Raw genomic sequence first — 23,912 nt, forward strand, 5'->3', positions numbered from 1 at the left:
CCCCTCCCGCTGAGCGCCCCCCCTCCCCCGCGGGACAGGGCCCTCCCCCCCACGCTGAGTCCCCCCTCCCCCGCGGGACAGGGCCCTCCCCCCCACGCTGAGTCCCCCCTCCCCCGCGGGACAGGGCCCTCCCCCCCCCCGCTGAGCGCCCCCCCTCCCCTCCCCCCCGGGACAGGGCCCTCCCCCCTCCCGCTGAGCGCCCCCCCTCCCCCCCGGGACAGGGCCATCCCCCCCCCCCGCTGATCGCCCCCCCTCCCCCGCGGGACAGGGCCCTCCCCCCCGCCCCGCTAAGCACCCACCCCTCCCCCGCGGGACAGGGCCCTTCCCCCCCGCTGAGCGACCCCCCTCCCACGGGACAGCCCCCCTGTTGAGCCCTGCCCCCCAGAGAGCGAGACCCCCCCATCCCTGGGACCACATCTAGGGGAGGGAGACCCCCCGGCTGAGCCCTGCACCCCCAGGGGAGGGAGACCCCGGGACGCCTGCCTGCACCCTAGGGAGAGGCGGCCCCCCTCGGCCCCCCCGGGCCGGCATGCCTCGGCTGGAGGAGGTGGCCAACGTGGCGCTGCGGGTGCCCAGCGTCGTCCTGCTGGACCTGCTCTACCGCTGGGACGTCCAGGCCTTTGCCGAGCTGCTCCGGCCCCAGCAGGAGGAGGCCCCCTGGCGCCGCCGCGCCCTCTGGCACGCCTACTACCTGGGTGAGGCTGGGGGGCGAGGGGGGAGCGGCCCTGCTCCGGGCAGCGAGTTCTGCGCACTCCCCGGGAGCGCCCGGGCGGGGACGGCGAGGCCCCTGGAGGAGTCGGGGCCACCCACCCTCGCGTTCCCTCTGGACGCGTGGGAGGTGCAGACCGAGTCCCAGCATGCACCGCTCCTTTGCGCCAATCCTGATGGCGCGCTGCGTGCGTGGGCCGGCGGTCTGCATGCGCCACCGCTCCCCACGGTGAAGGTGTGGGAGCCGGGGAAGGCGCTGGAGGAGCGGGGCGCTGTCTGGATGGGGGCGCAGGGTCCTGGGTGACCGTGGTGGGTGCTGCCCCCCTCCCCCGAGCTGTGGGTGTGGATAGTGGGGGGCACAGTTTAAAGGTTCAGCCGCCCCCCCCAACAGCTCAAGTCAGTCAGACCCCCCCATCCCCGGGCACAGCTCTCCCTTGCCCTCAGTGTGCTCCCCCAGAAAGCAGCGCCCCCTGCCTGCAGCGCCCAGCTGTTGTTCCTGCCTCTCCCCGTGGGGCACAGATTGCCTGGCCCCCGAGGTCAGGGCTCCGCCAGCTGCCACTTATGGAGGGGGGGCCCAGCGGCACCATGTGACTGAGTGGGGTTGGCTCTGAGTCAGCAGGAAACCCACATGCGGGAGTGGGGATCCCCCACCCCAAGCGCTGGAGGCTGCGTGGTTTCCAGCTGTGGCTTCCAAGGCACCCCCCCCCGCCGCTCCCCAGCCGTGGGCTCCTACGCATTAGCCACCCCGTGGTGTCCCCTATCTCCCAAATACAGAAGTCAGACTAAGCTATGTGCATGGCAGGCCAGCTTGTGAGAGCGCTCTGAATGGGTCATAGAATCATAGAATATCAGGGTTGGAAGGGACCCCTGAAGGTCATCTAGTCCAACCCCCTGCTCAAAGCAGGACCAATTCCCAGTTAAATCATCCCAGCCAGGGCTTTGTCAAGCCTGACCTTAAAAACCTCTAAGGAAGGAGATTCTACCACCTCCCTAGGTAACGCATTCCAGTGTTTCACCACCCTCTTAGTGAAAAAGTTTTTCCTAATATCCAATCTAAACCTCCCCCACTGCAACTTGAGACCATTACTCCTCGTTCTGTCATCTGCTACCATTGAGAACAGTCTAGAGCCATCCTCTTTGGAACCCCCTTTCAGGTAGTTGAAAGCAGCTATCAAATCCCCCCTCATTCTTCTCTTCTGCAGGCTAAACAATCCCAGCTCCCTCAGCCTCTCCTCATAACTCATGTGTTCTAGACCCCTAATCATTTTTGTTGCCCTTCGCTGGACTCTCTCCAATTTATCCACATCCTTCTTGTAGTGTGGGGCCCAAAACTGGACACAGTACTCCAGATGAGGCCTCACCAATGTCGAATAGAGGGGAACGATCACGTCCCTCGATCTGCTCGCTATGCCCCTACTTATACATCCCAAAATGCCATTGGCCTTCTTGGCAACAAGGGCACACTGCTGACTCATATCCAGCTTCTCGTCCACTGTCACCCCTAGGTCCTTTTCCGCAGAACTGCTGCCGAGCCATTCTGTCCCTAGTCTGTAGCTGTGCATTGGGTTCTTCCGTCCTAAGTGCAGGACCCTGCACTTATCCTTATTGAACCTCATCAGATTCCTTTTGGCCCAATCTTCCAATTGGTCTAGGTCCTTCTGTATCCTATCCCTCCCCTCCAGCGTATCTACCACTCCTCCCAGTTTAGTATCATCCGCAAATTTGCTGAGAGTGCAATCCACACCATCCTCCAGATCATTTATGAAGATATTGAATAAAACCGGCCCCAGGACCGACCCTTGGGGCACTCCACTTGATACCGGCTGCCAACTAGACATGGAGCCATTGATCACTACCCGTTGAGCCCGACAATCTAGCCAGCTTTCTACCCACCTTATAGTGCATTCATCCAGCCCATACTTCCTTAACTTGCTGACAAGAATACTATGGGAGACCGTGTCAAAAGCTTTGCTAAAGTCAAGAAACAATACATCCACTGCTTTCCCTTCATCCACAGAACCAGTAATCTCATCATAAAAGGCGATTAGATTAGTCAGGCATGACCTTCCCTTGGTGAATCCATGCTGGCTGTTCCTGATCACTTTCCTCTCATGCAAGTGCTTCAGGATTGATTCTTTGAGGACCTGCTCCATGATTTTTCCAGGGACTGAGGTGAGGCTGACTGGCCTGTAGTTCCCAGGATCTTCCTTCTTCCCTTTTTTAAAGATTGGCACTACATTAGCCTTTTTCCAGTCATCCGGGACTTCCCCGGTTCGCCACGAGTTTTCAAAGATAATGGCCAGTGGCTCTGCAATCACAGCCGCCAATTCCTTCAGCACTCTCGGATGCAACTCGTCCGGCCCCATGGACTTGTGCACGTCCAGCTTTTCTAAATAGTCCCTAACCGCCTCTATCTCCACAGAGGGCTGGCCATCTCTTCCGCATTTTGTGATGCCCAGCGCAGCAGTCTGGGAGCTGACCTTGTTAGTGAAGTCATATTTTGGGTGGAGCTCTTGCCTGTCACATTGCCGGGGGATCGGCTGCAGGAGTGGTGGATCGATCCTAGCGCAGCGGGACCCTGCTGCATTCACTGCCCAATGACAGTAGCTAACTATAGGCCCGGACAGAAAGGCACCCAAGGGGTCAACCTGGCTTCTCCTGCCCCCAGGTACCTGTCTAGGCAACACCTCTCACAAGCTTTGATATGACTGGCAAGCCCGGGGGCCTCCACGTCCTCGATGCTCCAGTCTCTGGCAGTTTGACAGCATGATAAAGTTCTTTGGTTTGCAGGTTTTCCCAGGAGAGTTAGCTGGGAGCACGGTTCCACTGCAAACAGAATAGGCAGAATAGCCCTTTCCTCCTCAGGTCTGCGCCCGGCATGTAACTAGCTCCATTTGGCTCCTTCCCGGGCCAGCAGGAGCTGTTCTGTTGGCTCGTGAGCTCTGGAGGGTGGATGCTGCCTTGGGTGAGGGAGCTGGGTTTGGGTTCAGAAAAGAACTAGGTAAGTTCCTGGAGGATAGGTCCATCAATGGCTATTAGCCAGGGCTGCAACCCCATGCTCTGGGTGTCCCTAGCCTCTGACTGCCAGAAGCTGGGAGAGAACGACAGATGGATCACTCGATAATTGCTCTGTTCTAGTCATTCTCTCTGAAGGCAATTCTCTGGCATTGGCCACTGTGGGAAGCCAGGACACTGGGCTAGCTGGACCATTGGTCTGACCCAGTCTGGCCATTCTTATGGGTTTGATTCGTGCATCATCCAGAGAATCATTACCCACGTTCTAAATGCAGACGCTTTCTTGTTGCTGTGTGAGGAGGGAGGACCTGGCTTGATGGTCAGGTCCCAGGGCAGTTTGCAGGACTGGCAGGTTTCATTAAAACCCGTTCACTTGCAATCCAAGCCTGTTGGCTCAGGCGTCCCTGAGAGGCAATGAACACAGAGTCCCACGGTGCCATTTTTACTAGAACATGCAGGGTTTCCCATTCTAGTGCAGTGGTGGCTCCTGCGTAGAGAAAGGATTTGAGTCCAAGGCTGCCGGAGAGAGGAAGTGAGGCCCAGAGCGGGTAAGGGAATCACACGCTGAGGTGCCCACACCTGAATGCGCTATTCCAGGCCTGGCTTTGTAAGACCAGGTACAGAACAACTCACCCTGCCGCAGACAGGCCGGTTGCCAAGGCACAGTGTTAGGAAACTGATCCAGCCCTCCAATGTCTTTGGGCCTTGCTCTGTGAGTTACGGTTGCAGGGCAGGGACTCTGTCGGGTGCGAGACCTGGGGCCCAGGCTGGCCAGAGCCCCGAGGGCCTACAGGGGAGAGGCAGCTGCTCCCTCCTGGCCTGCCGGATGACCCACACTGGTGCAGCTGCTTGGAGAGAGGCCCCAGCTGACCCCCGCCCAATGCCAGCACATCTGTTAGGGCAAGCGGGGCCAGTTTCTCCATTACCACCGAGATCTGCTGGGCTGAGGAGAGAGAGGGCTAGAGACTGGCTGTGGTCCTTCTGCCTTAGCCCTGCTGTGCTCGTCTGCTAGTGGCTCTGGCAGAGCACGTTCAGTCGGAGGCCAGGAGAGAAGGTCTTGGGGCAGCGTTGTGATGTCCATGCGGAGGCGAGGAAGGGGGTAGCTCAAACTCTTCTTGGTGGGGGAGATTCAGCAGCTAGTCTGCCCTGCCTCTTGGTCCCGTGGCATCTCTCTCTCCAGGCAGCTCGTTTGCTGCGTGGCTGCGTCCCGTGCCCTGTTGTATCACGAGATTCGTTCTTGCCTCTGAGGCAGCCCCACAGGGGAGGAGGCGCCCGTTGCAGAGGAGGGAGCTCTCCTGAGTAACATGAGTCAGCCGCAGGGTTCACTGCGGCCTGGAGATGGGCACCCAGGCTCCGTGGGGATGGGTGGGGTACAGAGAGTCTAGATGGATCCAGTACCAAAGGTTTTTCCTTCATTGTCCATGCCGGTTCCATTCCCAGCACCCAACCGCAGAAGCTGAACTGGCCTTAAGACTCTCCAGGCGGGGGACCCCCACCTCCTGCCTCAGTTGCGGTGTAGCAGTGGATCTGCTTCGTAGCAGCTGTGCCGGCCTTGGTATCCCCGGCTGTCATGCCCCATGCTCTGCTGGAGACGGGGAATGGCCTATGATTCCATGCAGTGGCGGATTCGTCTGCTGCACCTGAGGGAACCAGCACCCACGTAGACAGGGAGCGGGGCTTTGTGGCATGGACCTACGGGCCCCTGTCTGACTCCCAACGTCTGCACCTGCCCTCACCTGCTGGCATGGAAGGACTGTGGATTTTGCTTCCTCCGGGGGAGGATGTATCCGGGAAGCGGGATGGAGGGTGCAGGCTGCTGCAGCGGGTGTACATGCATGTTTGCAGTGGGCTGCACTGTCTGGCTCTGCCAGAGTCAGGTGGCCCATGTGTGTAAGCCACCCAGCGGCGTGGGACAGTTTGCAGTGGGCGTGCTCATGGGTGGCAGAATGACGTAATTTGAACAAGTGCAAATAAATCTTTATGCAACCCAGTGCCGTCCAGACATGGTGCCTGCCACATTCCATACAGAAAAATCTCTAATCCACCCCGTGGCATCCCAGACTCTGGTGCTACGTGGCCTATAGAAAAACTTGTTAGAAATGTTTTAACGAGTTGAAAATGCAAAATTATTTGGGACTATTTTTTTAATTTCTCCACCTGTAAACAGGGCTGGATTAAGACAGGGGCTTTAGGGGCTGCAGCCCAGGGCCCCAGCTCAAGAGGGCCTCGCAAAAATAAATCACAGGCAGTGATCTCCGGGCCACTAAAAGAGGCACTCAGGCAGTTCTGCCTGCATGCCGTGGCCCCACACCGCTCCTGGAAGCGGCTGGCTGCTGGCCCATCTCTGCAGCCCCTCATGGGGTCAGGGAAGGAGTCTTTGCATGCTGCCCCCACACCTCCCATTAGCCAGTTTCCCCTCCTGTACCCAAACTCCCTCCCAGACCCCGTACCCCCTCCTGCACCCCAACCCCCTGCCCCAGGTCAGAATCCCCTCCTGCACCCAAACTGGCTCCCAGACTCCACACCCTCTCCTGCACCCCAATCCCCCACCCCATCCCCCTCCTGCACCAAACTCCCTCCCAGGAAAAAGACTTGTATACAGGAGCCCCACAAAATCTAATAGCCCCAGGCCCACAGAAGACTTGATCTGGCCCTGCCTGTAAAGTACCACGTTAGTAGCATAAATGACTCTACAAGTCATGGAGGATGCTAGAATTGTAGGGAATAGATTGGAAATCCTAAAAGTGCTTCCTTTGTAGGCACACAGCCCTCAAAGTCTGACACCTCTGGACCATGCTGGGTCCGTGCTGCTGCCCTGTCCCAGTGGGGAGTGTTTATGTGAAATCGTCCAGCTCTTCGCTTTCCCTCTTGCATCTTCATCTTGCTCTTTTCTGCCTGTCTGTTAGATTGCCAGCTCCTTGGGCAGAGACAGTGTCTTGTGAGGGGCTTGTCTAAATGCAGGTGCTGCTTAAACTGTGCCTGTGTCCCCAGGGTTCCCCCCCAAATACGTGGTCTCAGCAGTACCAGTATAAAAATGCAGATACCCGGGTGACTTGGTCCACATAGGCGGGGTATAAGCTGTACCAGTCAAAGGCACCGTTATCCTAGTATTACTGTTTCACTGGGAGTGGGGGGGTGTGTGTGATTTTTTTATCCGAAATAGTTTAAAACTATCGACCAGGCTAGAATTGTCTGTAAAGCTCCAGGCAGCTTGTGACGCTCTGGAAAAAATAACCCCGAGCTGTTGGTTGGCTGCAGGTCACCTAACTCGCTGAAGGGTTTTCAGGGCCTTTTATATTCTCTGCCCTGTGGAAGATCTCAGCAGCAAGATGGAGTTTGGAGTCACATGGGCAAGTCACATGTCCACACATGACTCAGTTTGTTACACGCCAACGCCATTGTTTACATGTTAGTTTGAACGTTCCCAGGAAAGCTCAGATGTGGATTGGCATCTCCCAAAGTTCATTGTCCGTTATGTGTTTCTTTATTGGGCACTTACTGAGAAAAGTCCTTTCTCAAGAAGCTGACCAAATGCTTCACTGAGGCTACTTGGAATCAAATACATTTGAGATACAAGTACATAGCCCATATTCATAACTTCAAATACACAGATGATACCCACATACAGCTAGCATAATTATAACCAGCAAATCACAACCTCTTCCCATGACAACCTTTGTACAATACTTGCTGCAAATACATAACCGTGGTGGCAACATTGACCTATGACGGGGTGGCCAACCTGTCGCTCCGGAGCCACATGCGGCTCTTCAGAAGTTAATATGCGGCTCCTTGTACAGGCACCGACTTTCCAATGTGCGGGGTGGGGGGGGTTGCTCACTGCTCAACCCCTGGCCCTGCCACAGGCCCTGCCCCCACGCCACCCCTTACCACCCCCTCCCCTGGGCCTGCCGTGCCCTCGCTCCTCCCTCCCCCCCAGCCTCCTGCATGCCAGGAAACAGCTGATTGGGAAGTGTGGGTAGGGAGGGGGAGGCACTGATTGGCAGGGCTGTCGGTGGGTGGGAGGCGCTGGGAGCGGAGTGGGAGAGCTGACCAGGGGCTGCTGATGTATTACTGTGGCTCTTTGGCAATGTACCTTGATAAATTCTGGCTCCTTCTCAGGCTCAGGTTGGCCACCCCTCATCTATGCGGTCCCAGATCATATTAATAACGTTGCACCCCTTTCCCAGCTCTGACGCCACAGAGTCTGCCTGTGTCCCTGTCCCATTTCCCGCCCCCTTAGCAAACATGATTCCAATTTCCTTTCCACTTCCTGTTCAACCCCAGTTTATAGAGTAATATTCCCAGCTATACCTTAACCAGTCATTTTACTGAAATCTATCTAACCAATCCTAACAGACTATAACGTAATTCTCTAACCAGTTATATCCCACTACCCTAATTAACTTGCACCTAGCAAAATTAATTATACAGCAGACAAAAGAAACAGAGAACCAGACAGATTAACAATAGAAAAGTGGGGGCCATAAAGATAAAACATACAGAAATGAGGGTTTCACAACCACAACTATTGATAAGTGATTTCTCACCAGACAGGGTACTATCAAACTAAGTTTTCTTTAACCATCTTTATCTGGTGGTGATGGGCATTATCAGGACAGGATTGTATTCCTAAGAGCCAAGTACCACCTTATTTCAATGTGACTGGCTTATGATGTGAGGATTTCAGAGTAACAGCCGTGTTAGTCTGTATTCGCAGAAAGAAAAGGCGTACTCGTGGCACCTTAGAGACTAACCAATTTATTTGAGCATAAGCTTTCGTGAGCTACAGCTCACTTAATCGGTTGCATCCGATGAAGTGAGCTGTAGCTCACGAAAGCTTATGCTCAGATAAATTGATTAGTCTCTAAGGTGCCACAAGTACTCCTTTTCTTGATGTGAGGATGTGACCGTTCCCTTCCCAGCTTATGGCTGCCCCTGCTGCTTAGCCAGAGGCCTTAGCCTAAGAACAAGGCCTCAGACTATCCGAGGGAGAGAAGACCCATACACAGGCAGACTGTGATTTTCATAGAATCATAGAAGATCAGGGTTGGAATGGACCTCAGGAGGTCATCTAGACTAACGCCCTGCTCAAAGCAAGACCAATCCCCAACTAAATCATCCCGGCCAGGGCTTTGTTTTATACCTCTATAACTAGCTAAGTGATAAAAATACACTAAGTTCTTAATGTGTAGGCCTTTACAAGCTGGCCTGAATATCTATATTCTAACAGCTGGTTAGGTCTTGGGTGGGACAATTGCAAGCAAACCCCGGCTGGCATTAGGGATTCAGTGGGTGGGTCCCTCTCTTTGGAGTCAGTAGCTTGTTCTGCCCTCATGCAGCCCCTGCAACATGTGATAGCCACTTCCCATTGTTCAGTGTCGCTGTTCAACAGCTGCCGCGCCCTGCTCCAGAGGTGGCTGCATTTCAGTGGTGGGCGAAGCCCCCCCTGTGTGTAGCTTGTAGATGGAGTTGTTTGGGAAAGTGCAGCATCGTAACACATGTGGCTGAGTTTGAACTGGTTTCTGTTTTCCTGGCTCAGGTAAGAGGATGGGGGATGGGGCAGAGAGACCCCAAGAAAAGGCTTGAAGAGGAGAGACCGGTGCTCCTGCGGGGCTAGCTCTGGGCGCTGGGTGCTGTTTCTGGCTGTGCCCTCGGGGGTGGGTGGGCAGCGCAGTGATGGGAGACCACAGGCACGGCTTGCTGACCTGTTCTCTCCCTTTCCCAGGCCATATGCTGTGTGTCGGGGTGCTGCTGCTCCCAGTCAGATCCCTGGTGAAACTTTACCTCTACGGCCTGACACTGCTGCTGCTGTTCGTGGGGCACCAGACGGCCAGGTGAGCCCGGCGACCTGGCTGCAAGCCACCTGCCTTGCCCCGGGGGCTCTGTGCACTCACCACGGCCCTGGCAGGGGCAGGCAGCGTACATGGCTCTTGCAGGGTGTGGGAGCTAGCAGTGCACCCCACAGCAGAGCTTGGTACCCTGGGAGGAGAGCCCCGGGGGAGAGCTGGATCCGGGGGAAGCTGGGACTGGAGACACGTGCTCTCGGGCTGACACTTCACGGCTCCTGGCTGCAGGGGCGGCTCCGACTCCTGGCCCTGGGGTAGCGCTTGCCCCTACGGTGTGGTCAGGAGCCAGGAGAGGAAGGTGGGTTGGGTTTCGCTGGCACGGGGACTCGTAGAAGATCGCAGGTGCATACCTGGGGCTCTGGCTAACTAGAGTGAGTCTGGGGCACTGTGGGGCTGACAGGAGAGGAACAGGCACCTGCTGCTAAGACCCCACCCCTCTCCTTCCAGGGACTACATGCGCCATGAGATGGAGTACGAGTTCCAGGGGGCTGTGTACCAGGACCCTGTGGTGCTCAGCCGCTTCCTGACCGCCCTGACAGGTGAGGCTGCAAGCCCCTGGGGCCGCCCTTTCCTGAGACGCCTTTCTCTGTGGGGCCACCCCATTTTCCCCTTTGGCATGGGGATCAGATGGAAGCCCTGCAGCCCAAGGGAGGGGCGTGTCCCAGGGTCAGGGTTTTCCTATGGGATCCCTCCCATCAAAAACTGGAACGGCCGCAGAGCATGCAGGGCGCCCCCAGCACCTGTTCAGGGAGCACTTCCCAAGGAGCAGAGCCGAGAGACCCACAGACTCTCTAGCTCACGGCTGGCACCTGGTAAGGGTCGGGGTGGCCCTTTAATGGCCTCTCAGTGTGACCACGGCACACCCGCTCACGCAGCATAGTGGGGAGCACGGGGGGAGTCCAGCCTAACTGCTGGCTGAGCAGCATCTCTGAGCGACCGGCACCATGCTGAGGGGGCGTTAGAAACACCTCGAGTGAGTTTGAATCCAAATCCTGATCGCATCTCTGCTTGCCCTGGGGCGTGTGAATTCACACCCCCGCTTTGGGCTTCGAACGGGGACTGGGTTTGGACTAAGGGCTGGATGGGTTAGCTGGCCATTTGGGCGTTACACCCTCAGTTACACGCTGCAGCCCTGGCTCTGCTTTCAATCCGGCTTCTCCCAGCGGAGTGTGTCAGTGAGTGGCAGGTGGAAGCTCCCCCAAAAGGGATGTCTCTGCACAGGGGTTTGTGCCCCAGTAAACTGGGGCGAGGCGATGTGTAGGGCAGACCGACAACTACCCAACTGACCTCAAACAACACAGCTTAGGGCTACCCAGGGGGACAGCGCCCTCCGGTGGCCATTTGTAACCTGGGTGGGGAACTCTTCCCTGCAGGCAGCGTGCAGGTCGAGCCCCTCCCATACAGCCTCTGTGCAGCTGTCTGGGGGCCTTGGGGAGGAGGGTGAGCCCAGGCCTGCTTGCAGCAGTGTCTGGGAGAGCTGGTGATGTGTCTCCCTTCACCCAGCACCTCTCATCTGAGGCTCTCAAAGCACCATCCACGATCACTGAATAGCAAACTTCCCACTGGCCCCTGGTGGCGGGGGCAGCATTAACGGCCTGTTCCAGGTGGGGCAGTGTCTCACCCACGCCCAACAAGGAGACCGTGGCAGGTCTGGGAACAGCACCCAGGAGTTGTGACTCCCCGCCCCGTGTTCTAAGCACTAGGCCATGCTGCCTAGGCTGTGGGCTGCAGCCATCGTGCTAGCTGGGAACGCTGGTTGTGCAGGGAAGCGAGGGGGGATGTGGGCAGGGGCCGGCTGTGAGCCACCGCGCGCTCCAGCTGCACTAACGGGCCTGCTCTCGCCTTCCCGCCAGGCCAGATCTTTGTGAGCACGCTCTGCGCCCTCCTCATGAAGACCAAGCAGGTGTGGCTGTTCTGTGCCCCACTGCTCCCGCTGCTGGCCCGGCTCTGTGGCCTCCCCCTCCAGGCGCTTCCTGTGGTCAACGCCTTTGCCACCTCCGTCACTGTGGTGGAGGTGCTGTATGTGGCCACCTCCCACCTGCTGGCTCCCTTCCATCTGGCTGCTGCGGTGTGCAGGGAGATGGCTCAGGTGAGCGGCTGGCATGCAGGGAGAGGGCGGGTGGGGGGAGATGAATGGGTCCGGCAGTGCCCTCAGGCAGGTAGCTCGGGGCACTTCACAGTGAAACCAGACTGGTCCAGGGGTCTGGCCAGGTCAGGGGGGTGGGAATGGGACATGGGGCCTTGCCCCTTAGGGGGCACTGGTTCCAATCCAATTGCAGGGCAGGGGACTGGCTGGCTCAGCGGGGCAGGGAATGAGACACGGGGCCTTGCCCCTCTAGGCTGGGAGACTTGGGGAGGGTGGGGGAATGAGTAAGGCTAAGATGAAGTCATGAAACCCGTGACTTCCAGCGACCTCCGTGACACTGGGGGCCCCGCAGCTGACCAGCCTCTGCCAGCAGCGGGGGACCCTGCAGCAGCCCAGCCTCTGCAGGCGGCAGGGGATCTCCCACCGCTGTGGGTGGCGGGACCCCCCGCAACTGACTGGCTGCTGCCATCGGCGGTGATCCCTGAGCTGCCCAGCCACCACTGCTGGCAGGGGTCCCCTTTGCAGTGGCCCACCCACAACCCCCTTCCACCACGCAGCTCCCAGCCGCTGGCAGCAGCAGACGGACCCCAGAGCTGCTCAGGGGCCCCCCGCAGCTGTTCAGCCACCATGAGCAGCCCCCTCCTGCCACCACAGTTCCCAGCCTGCTTTGGCAGAGGAGCCCTGGATCTGCTCAGTGCTTGCAGGGGGTCCCCTGCAGCTGCCAACCCCGCAGGGGGACCCCTTCCAGCCACTGGGCAGTGGGGTCCCTGCAGCTTCCAGCTGGACCCTCCTCCCTAGACATTCTGCAAGGGATGTTTTAGTAAAACTCAGGGACGGGTCACGGGCAATAAAGAAAAAAACACGGAAGCTGTGACCTGTCCCTGACTTTTACTAAAAATGTCCGTGACAAAATCATAGCCGTAGGAATGAGACATGGGGCCTTGCCACTTGAATCATAGAATCATAGAATATCAGGGTTGGAAGGGACCCCAGAAGGTCATCTAGTCCAACCCCCTGCTCAAAGCAGGACCAATTCCCAGTTAAATCATCCCAGCCAGGGCTTTGTCAAGCCTGACCTTAAAAACCTCTAAGGAAGGAGATTCTACCACCTCCCTAGGTAACGCATTCCAGTGTTTCACCACCCTCTTAGTGAAAAAGTTTTTCCTAATATCCAATCTAAACCTCCCCCACTGCAACTTGAGACCATTACTCCTCGTTCTGTCATCTGCTACCATTGAGAACAGTCTAGAGCCATCCTCTTTGGAACCCCCTTTCAGGTAGTTGAAAGCAGCTATCAAATCCCCCCTCACTCTTCTCTTCTGCAGGCTAAACAATCCCAGCTCCCTCAGCCTCTCCTCATAACTCATGTGTTCCAGACCCCTAATCATTTTTGTTGCCCTTCGCTGGACTCTCTCCAATTTATCCACATCCTTCTTGTAGTGTGGGGCCCAAAACTGGACACAGTACTCCAGATGAGGCCTCACCAATGTCAAATAGAGGGGAACGATCACGTCCCTCGATCTGCTCGCTATGCCCCTACTTTTACATCCCAAAATGCCATTGGCCTTCTTGGCAACAAGGGCACACTGCTGACTCATATCCAGCTTCTCGTCCACTGTCACCCCTAGGTCCTTTTCCGCAGAACTGGTGCCTAGCCATTCGGTCCCTAGTCTGTAGCTGTGCATTGGGTTCTTCCGTCCTAAGTGCAGGACCCTGCACTTATCCTTATTGAACCTCATCAGACTTGAGGGGGTGTCCAGGCTGGGAGGACTGGCTGGAGTGAGGGCAGGAGATACAGGGCCTTTTCCCCTCTAGGGGGCGCTGGCTCCCATCTGACCCCAGGGCAGGGCAGCTGGCTAGCTCAGGGGGCTGGGCAATGGGACCCTCCAGCTCAGAGGCCTAGTTCCTGTCGAGCCCAGGGTGGCGGTGAGGTGCTGTGTGTGAGACAGGCTGATGAATCGGAGTCCATTGTAGTCTGAGACCCTTCATGCAAACCACCATCGGAACTGGGCCCCTTCGACTTCCTTCCGGACAGTCCCCAGGGCGGGGTCAGGAGCTCTGGACTCCCCTCTGGCCGCTGGGGAGCAGGGATGTGGCTCGCTGGTGTGAGGGCAGGGCACTCTCCGGGAGCAGCCGGGGTTCTGTCTCCAGGGCTGGGAGCCCAGAGCTAGAGACACTTCAAACACTGCCCCCAGGTGCCCTGTAAACCTGCCCGCTGAGCTGGTACAGGAGTCTGACTCCCCAGCCCGGCGGTCCCTGCAGTCCCGTGTCTGGACGCTCTGACTCCATCACTCTTACCAGAGGGGGGATGGAGGCACCGGCTGGCGATGTGCGTGATCAGACACACCCCTCTCTCAGCTGGACTGGGGCTCTCTGTCCAGCACACAGAGCTGGGAAACGTTCAGCCCTCACAGACGCTCCTCCACAGTAGATCCCCACCGCAGCCCCCCGGCCCAGGCTGTGTGACAGCACTGGCTAACTGGCGCCTCCTCCCCAGGGACTGGAGATGTACAGGCTGGTGGCGCTGGCCATGTCCCTCTGGAGCCAGCTGGCCATCCCGGTGCTCTTCCTTGTCTTCTGGCTGGTGCTCTTCACCCTCCAGATCTACTCTTTCCTGGCCTCTTCCAACAGCCTCCTCGCCCAGCAGGGGCTGCTCTTCATCTTCCTCAGCAGGTAGGAGGGGGCGACCCGCGCTGGGGCAGGGGGTGGAATGACCTGGAAGGCCGCCGGGGCTGATCCAGGGAGCAGTGGGGTCAGGCTGCCTGTGGGGGTGGGGTGGGGGGCATCTAGGCCATTCTGGGCTGCAGCTCATCTGTTGCCAGGGTTTGAGATAAGGGACGTCGCATACAGGGCCTGCTTGGACCTCAGCAATTCAGGTCCGGCTCCTTACTGCCCCCTGGTGTTACTGCTGCGGTGCCATACCTGCCTGCTCTCCGAGCCCATTCCCTGGGATCTGCCCACATGGGTTAAGGGGATGGACCCGGGGCCTCCCAAAGGAGCGTCTCACCCTGCCGTGTGCTCTGTTGGCAGCGTGGCCGAGTGCTGCGGCACGCCCTACTCCCTCCTCGGCCTGACCTTCACTGTCTCCTACCTCGCCCTGGCCGCGCTCAACCTTTGCAAGTTATACCTGCTGGGCTACGACGCCTTCCAGAATGGCAACGTCATGCACAGGTGAGGGGCCCCCGGGGCAAGGGCATCGCTGCCGTGCTGGGGCTGAGGAAGCCGCAGGCTCGGCTTCTGGTCTGGCGGCTCTGCGAGTGGCTGCGCTGGGCATGTCTGCACTGCCGCCGGAGCTAGACGCACCCCAGCTGGCTTGGATCGAGCTCGCTCCAGTAACAAGCAGCGGCAGCGTGGGCAGGCTGCTCAAACACGTACCCCAGGCGGGCTTCTCCAGCCCATGGTACTGGAGAGCGCAAGATGCAGGCTAGCTCAGGTCCGTCTACGCATGCTGCATCACTGCTCTGATCGCAGGACACACATGCCCCTGGCGGCTGCCTGGCAGGATGCCGTCTTCCTCAGGGGTGCGGTGAGGGCACTCTCTCCGCTCTCCCTTCTTGTCTCTGTGATCCATGAGCTGGATCTGACTCTCTCCTGCCCACAGTCACACTCCCCTGGGGCTGGGCACCTGCATGGTTAATTGTGACCCCCCGTAGTGCTGCACGGCAGAGAGAAAACACGTCCCACAGCCTGGGCAGCTTATTATCGGCCTGAGGCAAAGTGCTGGGCAGCTGTACGGAGAGGGGGGTGTGACTGATGCACAGGATCCGTGTGTGATGGGTAACCCCCACTCCGGGGTGCCACCTGATGTACTGGGGTCGCACTGAGCCCACCCGTTCCACCAGCCTGGGCTTCCTTACCCTGTCCTGCTGTGCCAGGCCCTCAAGCCTCCTCCAGCACACACGCAGGTAGGGACATGCCCAGCTGCAGAAAGACACAGACACTGAAATCAGCTCTGCACGGGAAGAATCAGCTAGGGGATCGCCCAGCACTCACGTGCACACTCCCTCTGGGGTGCAATCCCAAAATTGTATTATCTTGCGCTGCACAGAAAACTGTACAGCGTAAGCTCAGGAAATTCGCTCCCTCCCACAGTGTAGAGGAAGTTATGCACAGCTTTTTGCCCCTCCCACCCTGTTGTGGATTTCACAAACTAGTTTTAGAGAAAACAAGAGCAAGTTTATTAACTACAAAGGATAGATTTTAAGTGATGATAAGGGCTAGCAAACAGATCAAAGCAGATTACCCAGCAAATAAAACAAAGATGAAATATAAGTTTAAAATACTACAGAAACGGGTTACAAGTAGGAGTTTCTCACCCTAAATGTTGTTTTAGGCAGAGTGCCCTGCCCCAGGTGACTGGCTGGGTGCTGGGAGTTTGGACTGCCTTCCCTGGCGATCTGGGCTGTGAGCACCGCTCCCCCGAGTCGAGGGCATTGCCTGGTGACAGCACTGTGCGAACGGCAGCTTGGCTGTCACTGATTTGGGCAGGGTCTGAGTCCCGGCATGCAGCCCTGCGTGTGCGTTCATGTGCTGGCCACTGCACGCGTGGTCACCGTGGCCGCCTGCTCAAATAGCCGGTGATGCTCCTGGCCGTCTGCACTAGCAGGTCCTGGCTTTGCACACGCAGCGGTGGTGATCGCATGCCTCCGGCGGGCGCGCAGTTCTTGGTTGAAGCCCCATGCCTTCTTCTCCTGCTCGCCTGGCAGAGGTGTGACGGAGGGCGTGACGCTGCTGCTGCTGGCTCTCCAGACGGGGCTGCTGGACCTGCAGATCCTGCAGAGAACCTTCCTCCTCAGCATCATCCTCTTCATCGTGGTGACGTCGACCCTGCAGTCCATGATCGAGATAGCCAACCCCATCGTGCTGGCGCTGGGGGCTTCGCAGAACAGGTAGCACCCGATCCCCCAGCCTCCCAATGGGGGCAGCAGGATCCGGCCCAGCTTCCACCTAGCCAGAGTCCCAGCCCTCCCCATGGCTGGGGCTCATTGCATGGGGATCTCCCCAGACCAGGCACAATCCTGGCCGCCCCTCGGGGCTGCCTGGGGCTTGATGCAGCACCCTCTTCTCTCAGGGCCCACTCCAGAAAGGGTCCCATTGACGTCACTGGGTTCTGGATCTGGCCCTCGGACAGGCTACTGCTGAGCGCAGTGATGCCGCTGCCTTCCCCTTCGGCCCTCACGGAGCCGCTGAGACCCCTGGCTGGGAGACGGTGCCACGGCTCAAGGGAGAGTCCCCAGCGGCCACGAGGAGCTGTATGGGATGCAGAGCAGTGAGGGCAGAACTGGCTGGGCCCACAGGCCTCCCTTAGCTCTACCTGCCCAAGCGAGGACGGGCAGAGTGTTGTGCGTCTCCCTCACTCCCAGCCGGTCCGGCAGGCTCCGCAGCCCTCTCCTCCGTGGTGGGAGGGATTCTTGGGGCGCCGCAGCAGGCACTGGGGAAGCGCTGGAGCCCTGCAGGCTGAGCTGTGGACTGGCCAGGCCTCTGACTTGTTCCTCTTCCCAGGAGCCCTTGGAAACACTTCCGCAGCCTCAGCTTGTGCCTCTTCCTGCTGGTTTTCCCCTGCTTCATGGCGTACAAGATCGCTCGCTTCTTCCACATGGACTTCTGGCTGCTGATCCTGGTCTCCAGCTGCATGCTCACCTCCCTGCAGGTACGGCCGGATCTCCTTCCCCACATCAGGGTCTCCAGCTGCATGCTCACCTCCCTGCAGGTACGGCTGGGCCCCTCTGCCCGCGATCAGGGTCTCCAGGTACATGCTCACCTCCCTGCAGGTACGGCTGGGCCCCCCTTCCCCCCATCAGGGTCTCCAGGTACATGCTCACCTCCCCATTTGCAATCCCCCAGCTTGGAGCAGAAATTCTTCTTGTTACCCTTCTCTGATCACACCCTGCTTCGTCATACCCTCTCCCCTGAGTCCGGGTCCCTAGACATGTGCTCCCCTCGCTGCCAGGACGGCCGGGTCCCCCTTTCCTCAGTCCAGGTCCTCTGCCACGTGCCTCTCTCCCTGGGGCTATGGCCAGGACCCTTTCCCCCCAGTTCAGGTCCCCAGCCACATGCTTCCCTCCCTGTGGGTATGTCTGGGTCCCCTTTCCCCCAATCTGGGTCTCCAGTTGTGTGCTGCCCTCCCTACTGGTACGGGTCCCTCTTCCCCCTGATCCAGGTCCCTAGCTGCATGTGCCCCTCCCTGCAGGTACAGCCGGATCCCTCTTCTACCGATCCAGGTCCCCAGCTGCGGGCTCCCCTCCTTGCAGGTACAGCTGGAGTCTGTTCCCTACAGCATCTGTCCCTCCTGCTAATGAGCACCTGCCCCCCTCAAATCCCAGCTGCCGTGGTGCTGCCCTGGCTGGCTTGGGTCCCTCTGAACTTCCTCACAGCCGCTTTCACTCCTGGCCAACCTACATTTTGTGCCCTCTGCAAACGCTCTGACTTGCCTGCTGGCCTCTTTGCAGAGCGTTACTGACTGGTAAAGAGTGGCCACAGCACGGAGCCCTGTACCCTCACTGGGAACCCTTCGCCCCCGAAACCTGGCCACTCAGCATCCCCTGTCCCTGGGCCAGTCCTGACCTGCAATGACACCTCGCCCACAACCCCTTCGTTTCCTTCCCTCCCACCCTGGGGGGGACCTTGCCAAGGGACACGTGACAGTCGTGGTAACCAAAGTCACCTGACTTTCCAGCATCTGCCCCCTGCGAGGGGTGTGGGGCTAATTGGCCCGGTGGCTGTTGGCAGCAGAGCATCATCCCCACTCTCTGACCCTTTGCACCAGGTGATGGGCACCCTCTTCGTCTACGCGCTCTTCATGATTGAGCTGTTCCAGGATGCGCCCCTGGAGAAGACGGACGAGATCATCTACTACGTCAATGCGGTGAGCCGGGTGCTGGAGTTCCTGGTGGCCGTCTGCGTGGTGGCCTATGGCACCTGGGAGTCCATCTTTGGCGAGTGGAGCTGGATGGGCGCCTCTGTCATCATCATCCACTCCTACTTCAACGTGTGGCTGCGGGCCCAGTCGGGCTGGAAGAGCTTCCTGCTCCGCAGGGAGGCCGCCAAGAAGATCAACTCGCTGCCCAGGGCCACCAGGGGACAGCTGCGGGACCACAACGACGTGTGTGCCATCTGCTTCCAGGTGAGCCAGCCGCGCCCTCCTCCCCCCGGGGGGCAATGTGGTGTCAGCACTCACCAGCGGGGACGGTGACTCCCACTCCGGTGCAGAGGGGGTCTCCAGCGCCCTCCTCCTGCACCGGCTCCACTGCCCCGCGGCGTAGGGCACTGCTCGGGAACCTGCCCCTGCTCTTCGATGAGCCTGTGTGGGGGATGGGGCGAGTTCTCTTGCGCAGATCAGAAACCCCTCTCCCCTTGAGTGCACTGCGTATTTCCAGGGGGCCCCCTTCCCCAGCCCAACCGGCTCTGCGTAAGGAGGTGGCTTCCTGGGGGTTCAAGGAGCTCCTCAGTTGGCCTCCACGTGCCCTAGATCAGGGGGAGGGTTGCATCCACTTCAAACAGGCTGCGAGGGTCAGGGGGGGTGTTCCTGGGGGGTTCACACTGAGATCAAGGGCAGTGACTGACCCAGCGGACCCCAGACTTGTCGCCTGCATGGCCCCCTTGTCGGACGTCTTGCTCCCTGCGGCCCCAGGCAGCCTGGCAGAGAACACCGGCGTGACCTGGCGTGCACCGTCGGTGCGAGGTCACAATGTGCGGAGGACGCCAGTTTGTAAAATGCCATCCTCCACCCCCTAGTGATTGCTGCAACCCTGCCCGCAGCTGGCCTGACCCCACCCCACACGGGCTGCGACCCAGAAGGTGAGAACCGCTGGGCTAAACCTTGGGCAGTTAGTTGCTCAGTTCTTGCGTCCATTCAGCATTGCTAGGGGGCAGGGGAGTTTCCTGGGTTCAGGCTGCCTGCAGACTCACAGGCGGACGCTGCAGCTCCCGTTACACTCGGGCCCGTTTGGCAAGTGTGCTCCAAGACCATGAGCATGAGAAACTTTTATTCTTTGATGAGATTCTGCTGAGTCTGGTTATGCCACGTGGGCCCTGTAACTGCCCCAGGCCATGTGTGCACCTGCCCTGGAATCCAGGCCCACGTGTTCCAGGCTCCATGGGTGTGCAGTAGAGTTGCACACTGACGAGGATTCGAGCCCTTACCGTTGAGAAGGGAACCCTAGAAAACCTGGCCTGAGGGAGAGGAATGCAGCACTGACTGCCTGAGTCTGCAGACAGCCTGGAACAGGAGCTCGCTGATCTGTGGTGAGACCCGTGCCTTGTGCCGTACAAAGGATGCCAGTGAGGGGGCCTCCGGTGACAGCCCAAGCTGGCAGGTGCTTCACGGTGCAGCTGGCCAGCAGGATGGGTGGCTCACGTCTCCTGGTGACTTCCTAGGGGCCCTGAATGCAAGGGCCAATGGGCAGGCATAGGGGTGCTGGGTAATGGGGCATTTCCTGGCTCCTCGTCTTGGGGTGCCAGCCATGCTGGAGAGGCTGGTGTAAGGGTTGGCAGCACCCCATAACACCTCCTTGCCCTTGATGGCACGAGGGAGCCTGGGACGGCCTCTTGAACCAGGCTCTGTCCTGGGTGACTGGAGACTGGATCTTCGTACCCCATCCCGTTCCAGCGGGACAGCGGTGTCTGTCCCAGCCCTGGCTGTGCTGGCCGGCTCCCCACTAACCCCTCCTTCCTCTGCCGGGCAGGAGATGAACATGGCCGTGATCACCGACTGCGGCCACTTCTTCCACACGGGCTGCCTCCGCAAGTGGCTGTACGTGCAGGACACCTGCCCCATGTGCCACCAGCCAGTGAAGCCCTCGGCCACCGAGGGACCTCAGCCAGCCGGGGGAGAGCGGGCGGAGCCAGAGCCCATCCCAGAGGAGGGGGCGCCTGAGAATGCAGATGCCGGGGCTGCGGGAAGGGCAAGGACCCCAGACCCCAGCAGGACCGCTGAGGGCGGGGAGTCCAGCTGGCAGGAGCAGGAGAACCCAGCACTGGCAGAGCCCAGCAGGGCCGGACTGCTCCCAGAAGCTGTGCCCCATGGGGAGGGCGAGCCCATGGACCCCGCTCAGAGCAGGACTCCCCAGCCAGTGTCTCGAGGGGGCTGCACTCCACAGCCGAGTGCCAATCCGGGGCGCACGGCCCTGCTGGGAACCCCGCCCCCTCCGGAGTGGGGCGGAGAACGTGGAGGGGGGGCAGGAGCAGGGACCAGCATGGGCTTCGACGGCCGCCACTGCCTCTCTTAGCGTTCAGCCTGGGGCGCCGGCCCCCCACCCCCGGAGCCTGGGCTGGCGCCTCCCTGCAATCCGAGTGTGCAGCGACTGCCAGGCATGGCCGGTGCCAGCAGAGGGGGTGTGACGGCTGCTGCCAGGCTGGGAAGTGTAACGCCCAGTGTCCTGCCCTGGAACACGCCCACTTAGCCCCCAGAGGACGGGCCTGAGTCGCCCTTTGGCACCTGTCTGCAGACTTGCTGCAGCTCCGGAGCCCCCAGTGCAGTGTGCCCACCCCGTACGCAGTGCCGGAGCGCCCCCTGCTGGGAAGAAGCAAGCATGGCTTTTAGAAAGCCGGCAGGGCCCAGCCCAGCCCTGCTCCGGCTGCGCAGAAACAACCGGGAGGCGCTTGGATGGCTCGTGCTCCATTACGAACGGGGACCACCGGGCTGGGCTCCCCACGGTTACAGAATGAGGCGTGTTACTGCTGGCTCCCTGTCACTTGGCTGCTGCTGCTAAGCTGGGTGCCAGATCTATCTGGGCTCTGCCCCAGCGCAGGGGTTCTCAGCCAGAAGGCAGCCGGTGGCACCTGCCCTTCCCTTCCCCCTGCCGAAGTGGGAGAGGCCGAGACGCATTGGCCTGGTGGCTCTGGCGTGACTGGGGCGTCCTGCAGCTGCTTGGGACCATGTGCGGGAAGGGGGAAGGAACCTATCTGGGCGGGCCCTGTGCTCTCCAGGCCGGGCCTGTCTGCGGTGGGAGGTGGCCTGCTGCACCACTGCTATTACAAGGCTCCTGGGGGGACCTCGGCACCTCCCAGGATTGGGCCCTGGGCAGGGCAGTGTCCCTTTCCCTCTGCTGGTTCAGCCTGCAGCATGCCCCGCAGAGCCTCTCCCTGTATCAGGCCAGTTCTGCTCTCAGAGGAGTTCGCCCTGGCAGGGGAGGGGCCAGGCTGCTGTGACACAAGGGCGCATAGCTGTGCACTAACAGCAGCCATGTCTCACCCCAGAGGTGGCTGCATACCAGTGGTAGGCAAAGCAAGTACAGGCCGTGAAGTCTCCCCCATCTGTACTCTGCCCTCTGTGAAGTATTTATCTACCACAGGTCCATGTCCCTTTCCCATGCAAGGCCCAAGGGAATGTGATGAAACTTGAATAGAAAACCCCTTTTGTTTTTAAAGCCTCAGGGATTAGTAATTCCAAGGAAGCTGTGACTTCTACCGGAGATGGACGGGCCCTCGTACAGCTGGGCTGGACATGTCTGCGCAGCGTGTAGGATCCATGTGGATGCAAGGTGTTTGATCGCTGTCAGCTCTCTTCCCTTTGGAAGGGACCCCGTCCGGCTAAGAAGCCTTATTTGTGTTACCTTCGGGTGATCAAAGCACCTGGAATGTGCAGATTCCCATTCAAGCTGTCGCGCTGTGGGCTGTTTGCACTTGGACCGGCGACGTCCCGCGAGATGGACATGGCAAACAGCACAGAGTGGCTACGAAAGTGCAATTAAAAACACGGAACATTTGCGTGGATCATCACTTACCTGTGAACTGGGGGGCGGGGGGGAGTGGCAGGGCGGGCCCCGCTCCCTGTGTGGGTAACCCTAAACCGAAGGGAATGGCCGCAGGCTAAACAGCCACCTGCCCTCATAAACAGGGGCCAGGGCTGCCCGGTGCTGGTAACCTGCTCCGGCACCGCAGGTCCAGCCGGGTTCCCTTCCGTTCTCAGCTCTTCAGTGTGCCCCAGTCCCGGATCTGCTCCAGCCCTGCCAGGCCCCTTGCACCTGCCATGGCTGCTGCCCACCGTGCTGCCTGGCTTAGCCAGCTGCAGGGCCCTGGGCTTGGTGGTGAGGCAGGGGCCTTTGGAGGCTGTTGCCCCTCCCGCTCGATGCCAAGGGTTGCCCCTGTGCCGGCCTGTTCCTCTGTGCTGCTGAAGTCATGTAGCCAGGCCTTGGCCACAACTTCAGGGCAGCAGGCTCAGCGCAGGTTCTTGGCTGGAGGGAACATGGAGGCCGCGCTGCCCAGCTGCTGGGGTGTGGAGCTGACGCAGTGTCCCGCAGTAATCCCCCTTCTCAGGGGAGGGACAGTCCGAGGGCCTACTGCACACCATGGGGCCAGGCCGGGGGCCAGAGAAACTGACCATCGCCGTCCCTGCTCCTCACGTGCGGCTTGCCCTGCCTGGGTGCGTGGGGAAGCAGGGCCCTGCCCCTCCCCGTCCCAGGTGGCTGGAGGGGTCCAGCTGGCCCCTTCCCCTCTGGGCAGCCATTCTCCCCACCACCGGCCATGCTGAGGAGCAGGCGGGGGGAGATTTGTGAGGAGGTCTCTGTCATCACAAACCAGTAGTTTTTGCTTGTTTCTTGGAGCAAGTTTGATTTCCCCCCTTGAATCTCTGGCGGCTCCCTCAGCCCAGCTGAGCAGATGTTGGCTTCTGGCCTGGTTCCTCTCCCAGTTCCCCCTGGATCCGCTCCCCCAAACCCGGGCTAACCCTCTGTGCCAGCCGCATCGCTGTTCTTGACGAGGTTTTGATGTAGGGGGGCTGTTCATTTTGTTCCAGGTGAGGCTGTTTAAGGCCCAACCAGCCAGATCTGGCTCCTCGCTGCAGGGACTGGGCAGGCAGCGGCCTCCTTAGGTCTCTGAGCCCAACGACTGAAGCTCAAGTCACTGGGACGGTAAATTGGGCCAAGGGGGATCCCCTCGGGCTGGGGCTGGGGGGGAAATATGACTGGTGTGAACCCTGGGTCCTCTCTGCTCACCATGGGCATTAAAGATCCTGCCCAGCTTTGAGGTTTGCTCTGGAATCCAGCTCCCCTTCAGTCCCTTGTTCCAGTTGCCACACTCCACCCCAGAGGTGGCAGCGTACCTAGAATAGGGGGCGCCTGCCTTGTCCCTCCCCAGGGGCTGAGGTGCAGCCGGGTCATGGCGATGGAGCTGCGAGTGGGTCACTCCTGAGGCTGGCACCTTCCCTTCCAGTGCCACCGGGGGAGCAGCTGCCACCAGGCCAGGCATTGGCTCCCAAGCCTCCTAATTGTGAACCCACCCCCGTGGCATTGCCGGGCCTCCCCCGTCCCCCTCTG

The 23,912-nt window shown here is 59.6% G+C and overlaps 1 protein-coding gene across 5 annotated transcripts; it reads left to right on the top strand.

The window, feature by feature from the left end:
* Window positions 1–323: 323 nt before the first annotated feature.
* LOC140910923 (RING finger protein 145) lies at window positions 324–22,363 on the top strand. Of its 5 annotated transcripts, XM_073343079.2 has the most exons (11): window positions 324–695; window positions 9,452–9,560; window positions 10,020–10,111; window positions 11,426–11,661; window positions 14,156–14,331; window positions 14,689–14,829; window positions 16,365–16,547; window positions 17,161–17,373; window positions 17,855–17,909; window positions 18,425–18,781; window positions 20,343–22,363. In XM_073343079.2, exons 1-11 carry the CDS (start codon window positions 530–532, stop codon window positions 20,883–20,885), a joined length of 2,271 nt encoding a protein of 756 aa, XP_073199180.1. In that variant the 5' UTR covers window positions 324–529; the 3' UTR covers window positions 20,886–22,363. The 5 variants fall into 5 exon arrangements, with proteins under 5 accessions (XP_073199180.1, XP_073199179.1, XP_073199176.1 ...); XM_073343075.2 differs by lacking the exon at window positions 17,855–17,909 and having other exon boundaries at window positions 325–695; window positions 17,161–17,368; XM_073343076.2 differs by lacking the exon at window positions 17,855–17,909 and having other exon boundaries at window positions 326–695; window positions 17,161–17,308.
* The last annotated feature ends 1,549 nt before the right edge of the window (window positions 22,364–23,912 follow it).

The sequence above is a fragment of the Lepidochelys kempii genome, chromosome 4 (assembly GCF_965140285.1).
Source record: "Lepidochelys kempii isolate rLepKem1 chromosome 4, rLepKem1.hap1, whole genome shotgun sequence".
NCBI classification, from domain to species: domain Eukaryota; kingdom Metazoa; phylum Chordata; order Testudines; family Cheloniidae; genus Lepidochelys; species Lepidochelys kempii.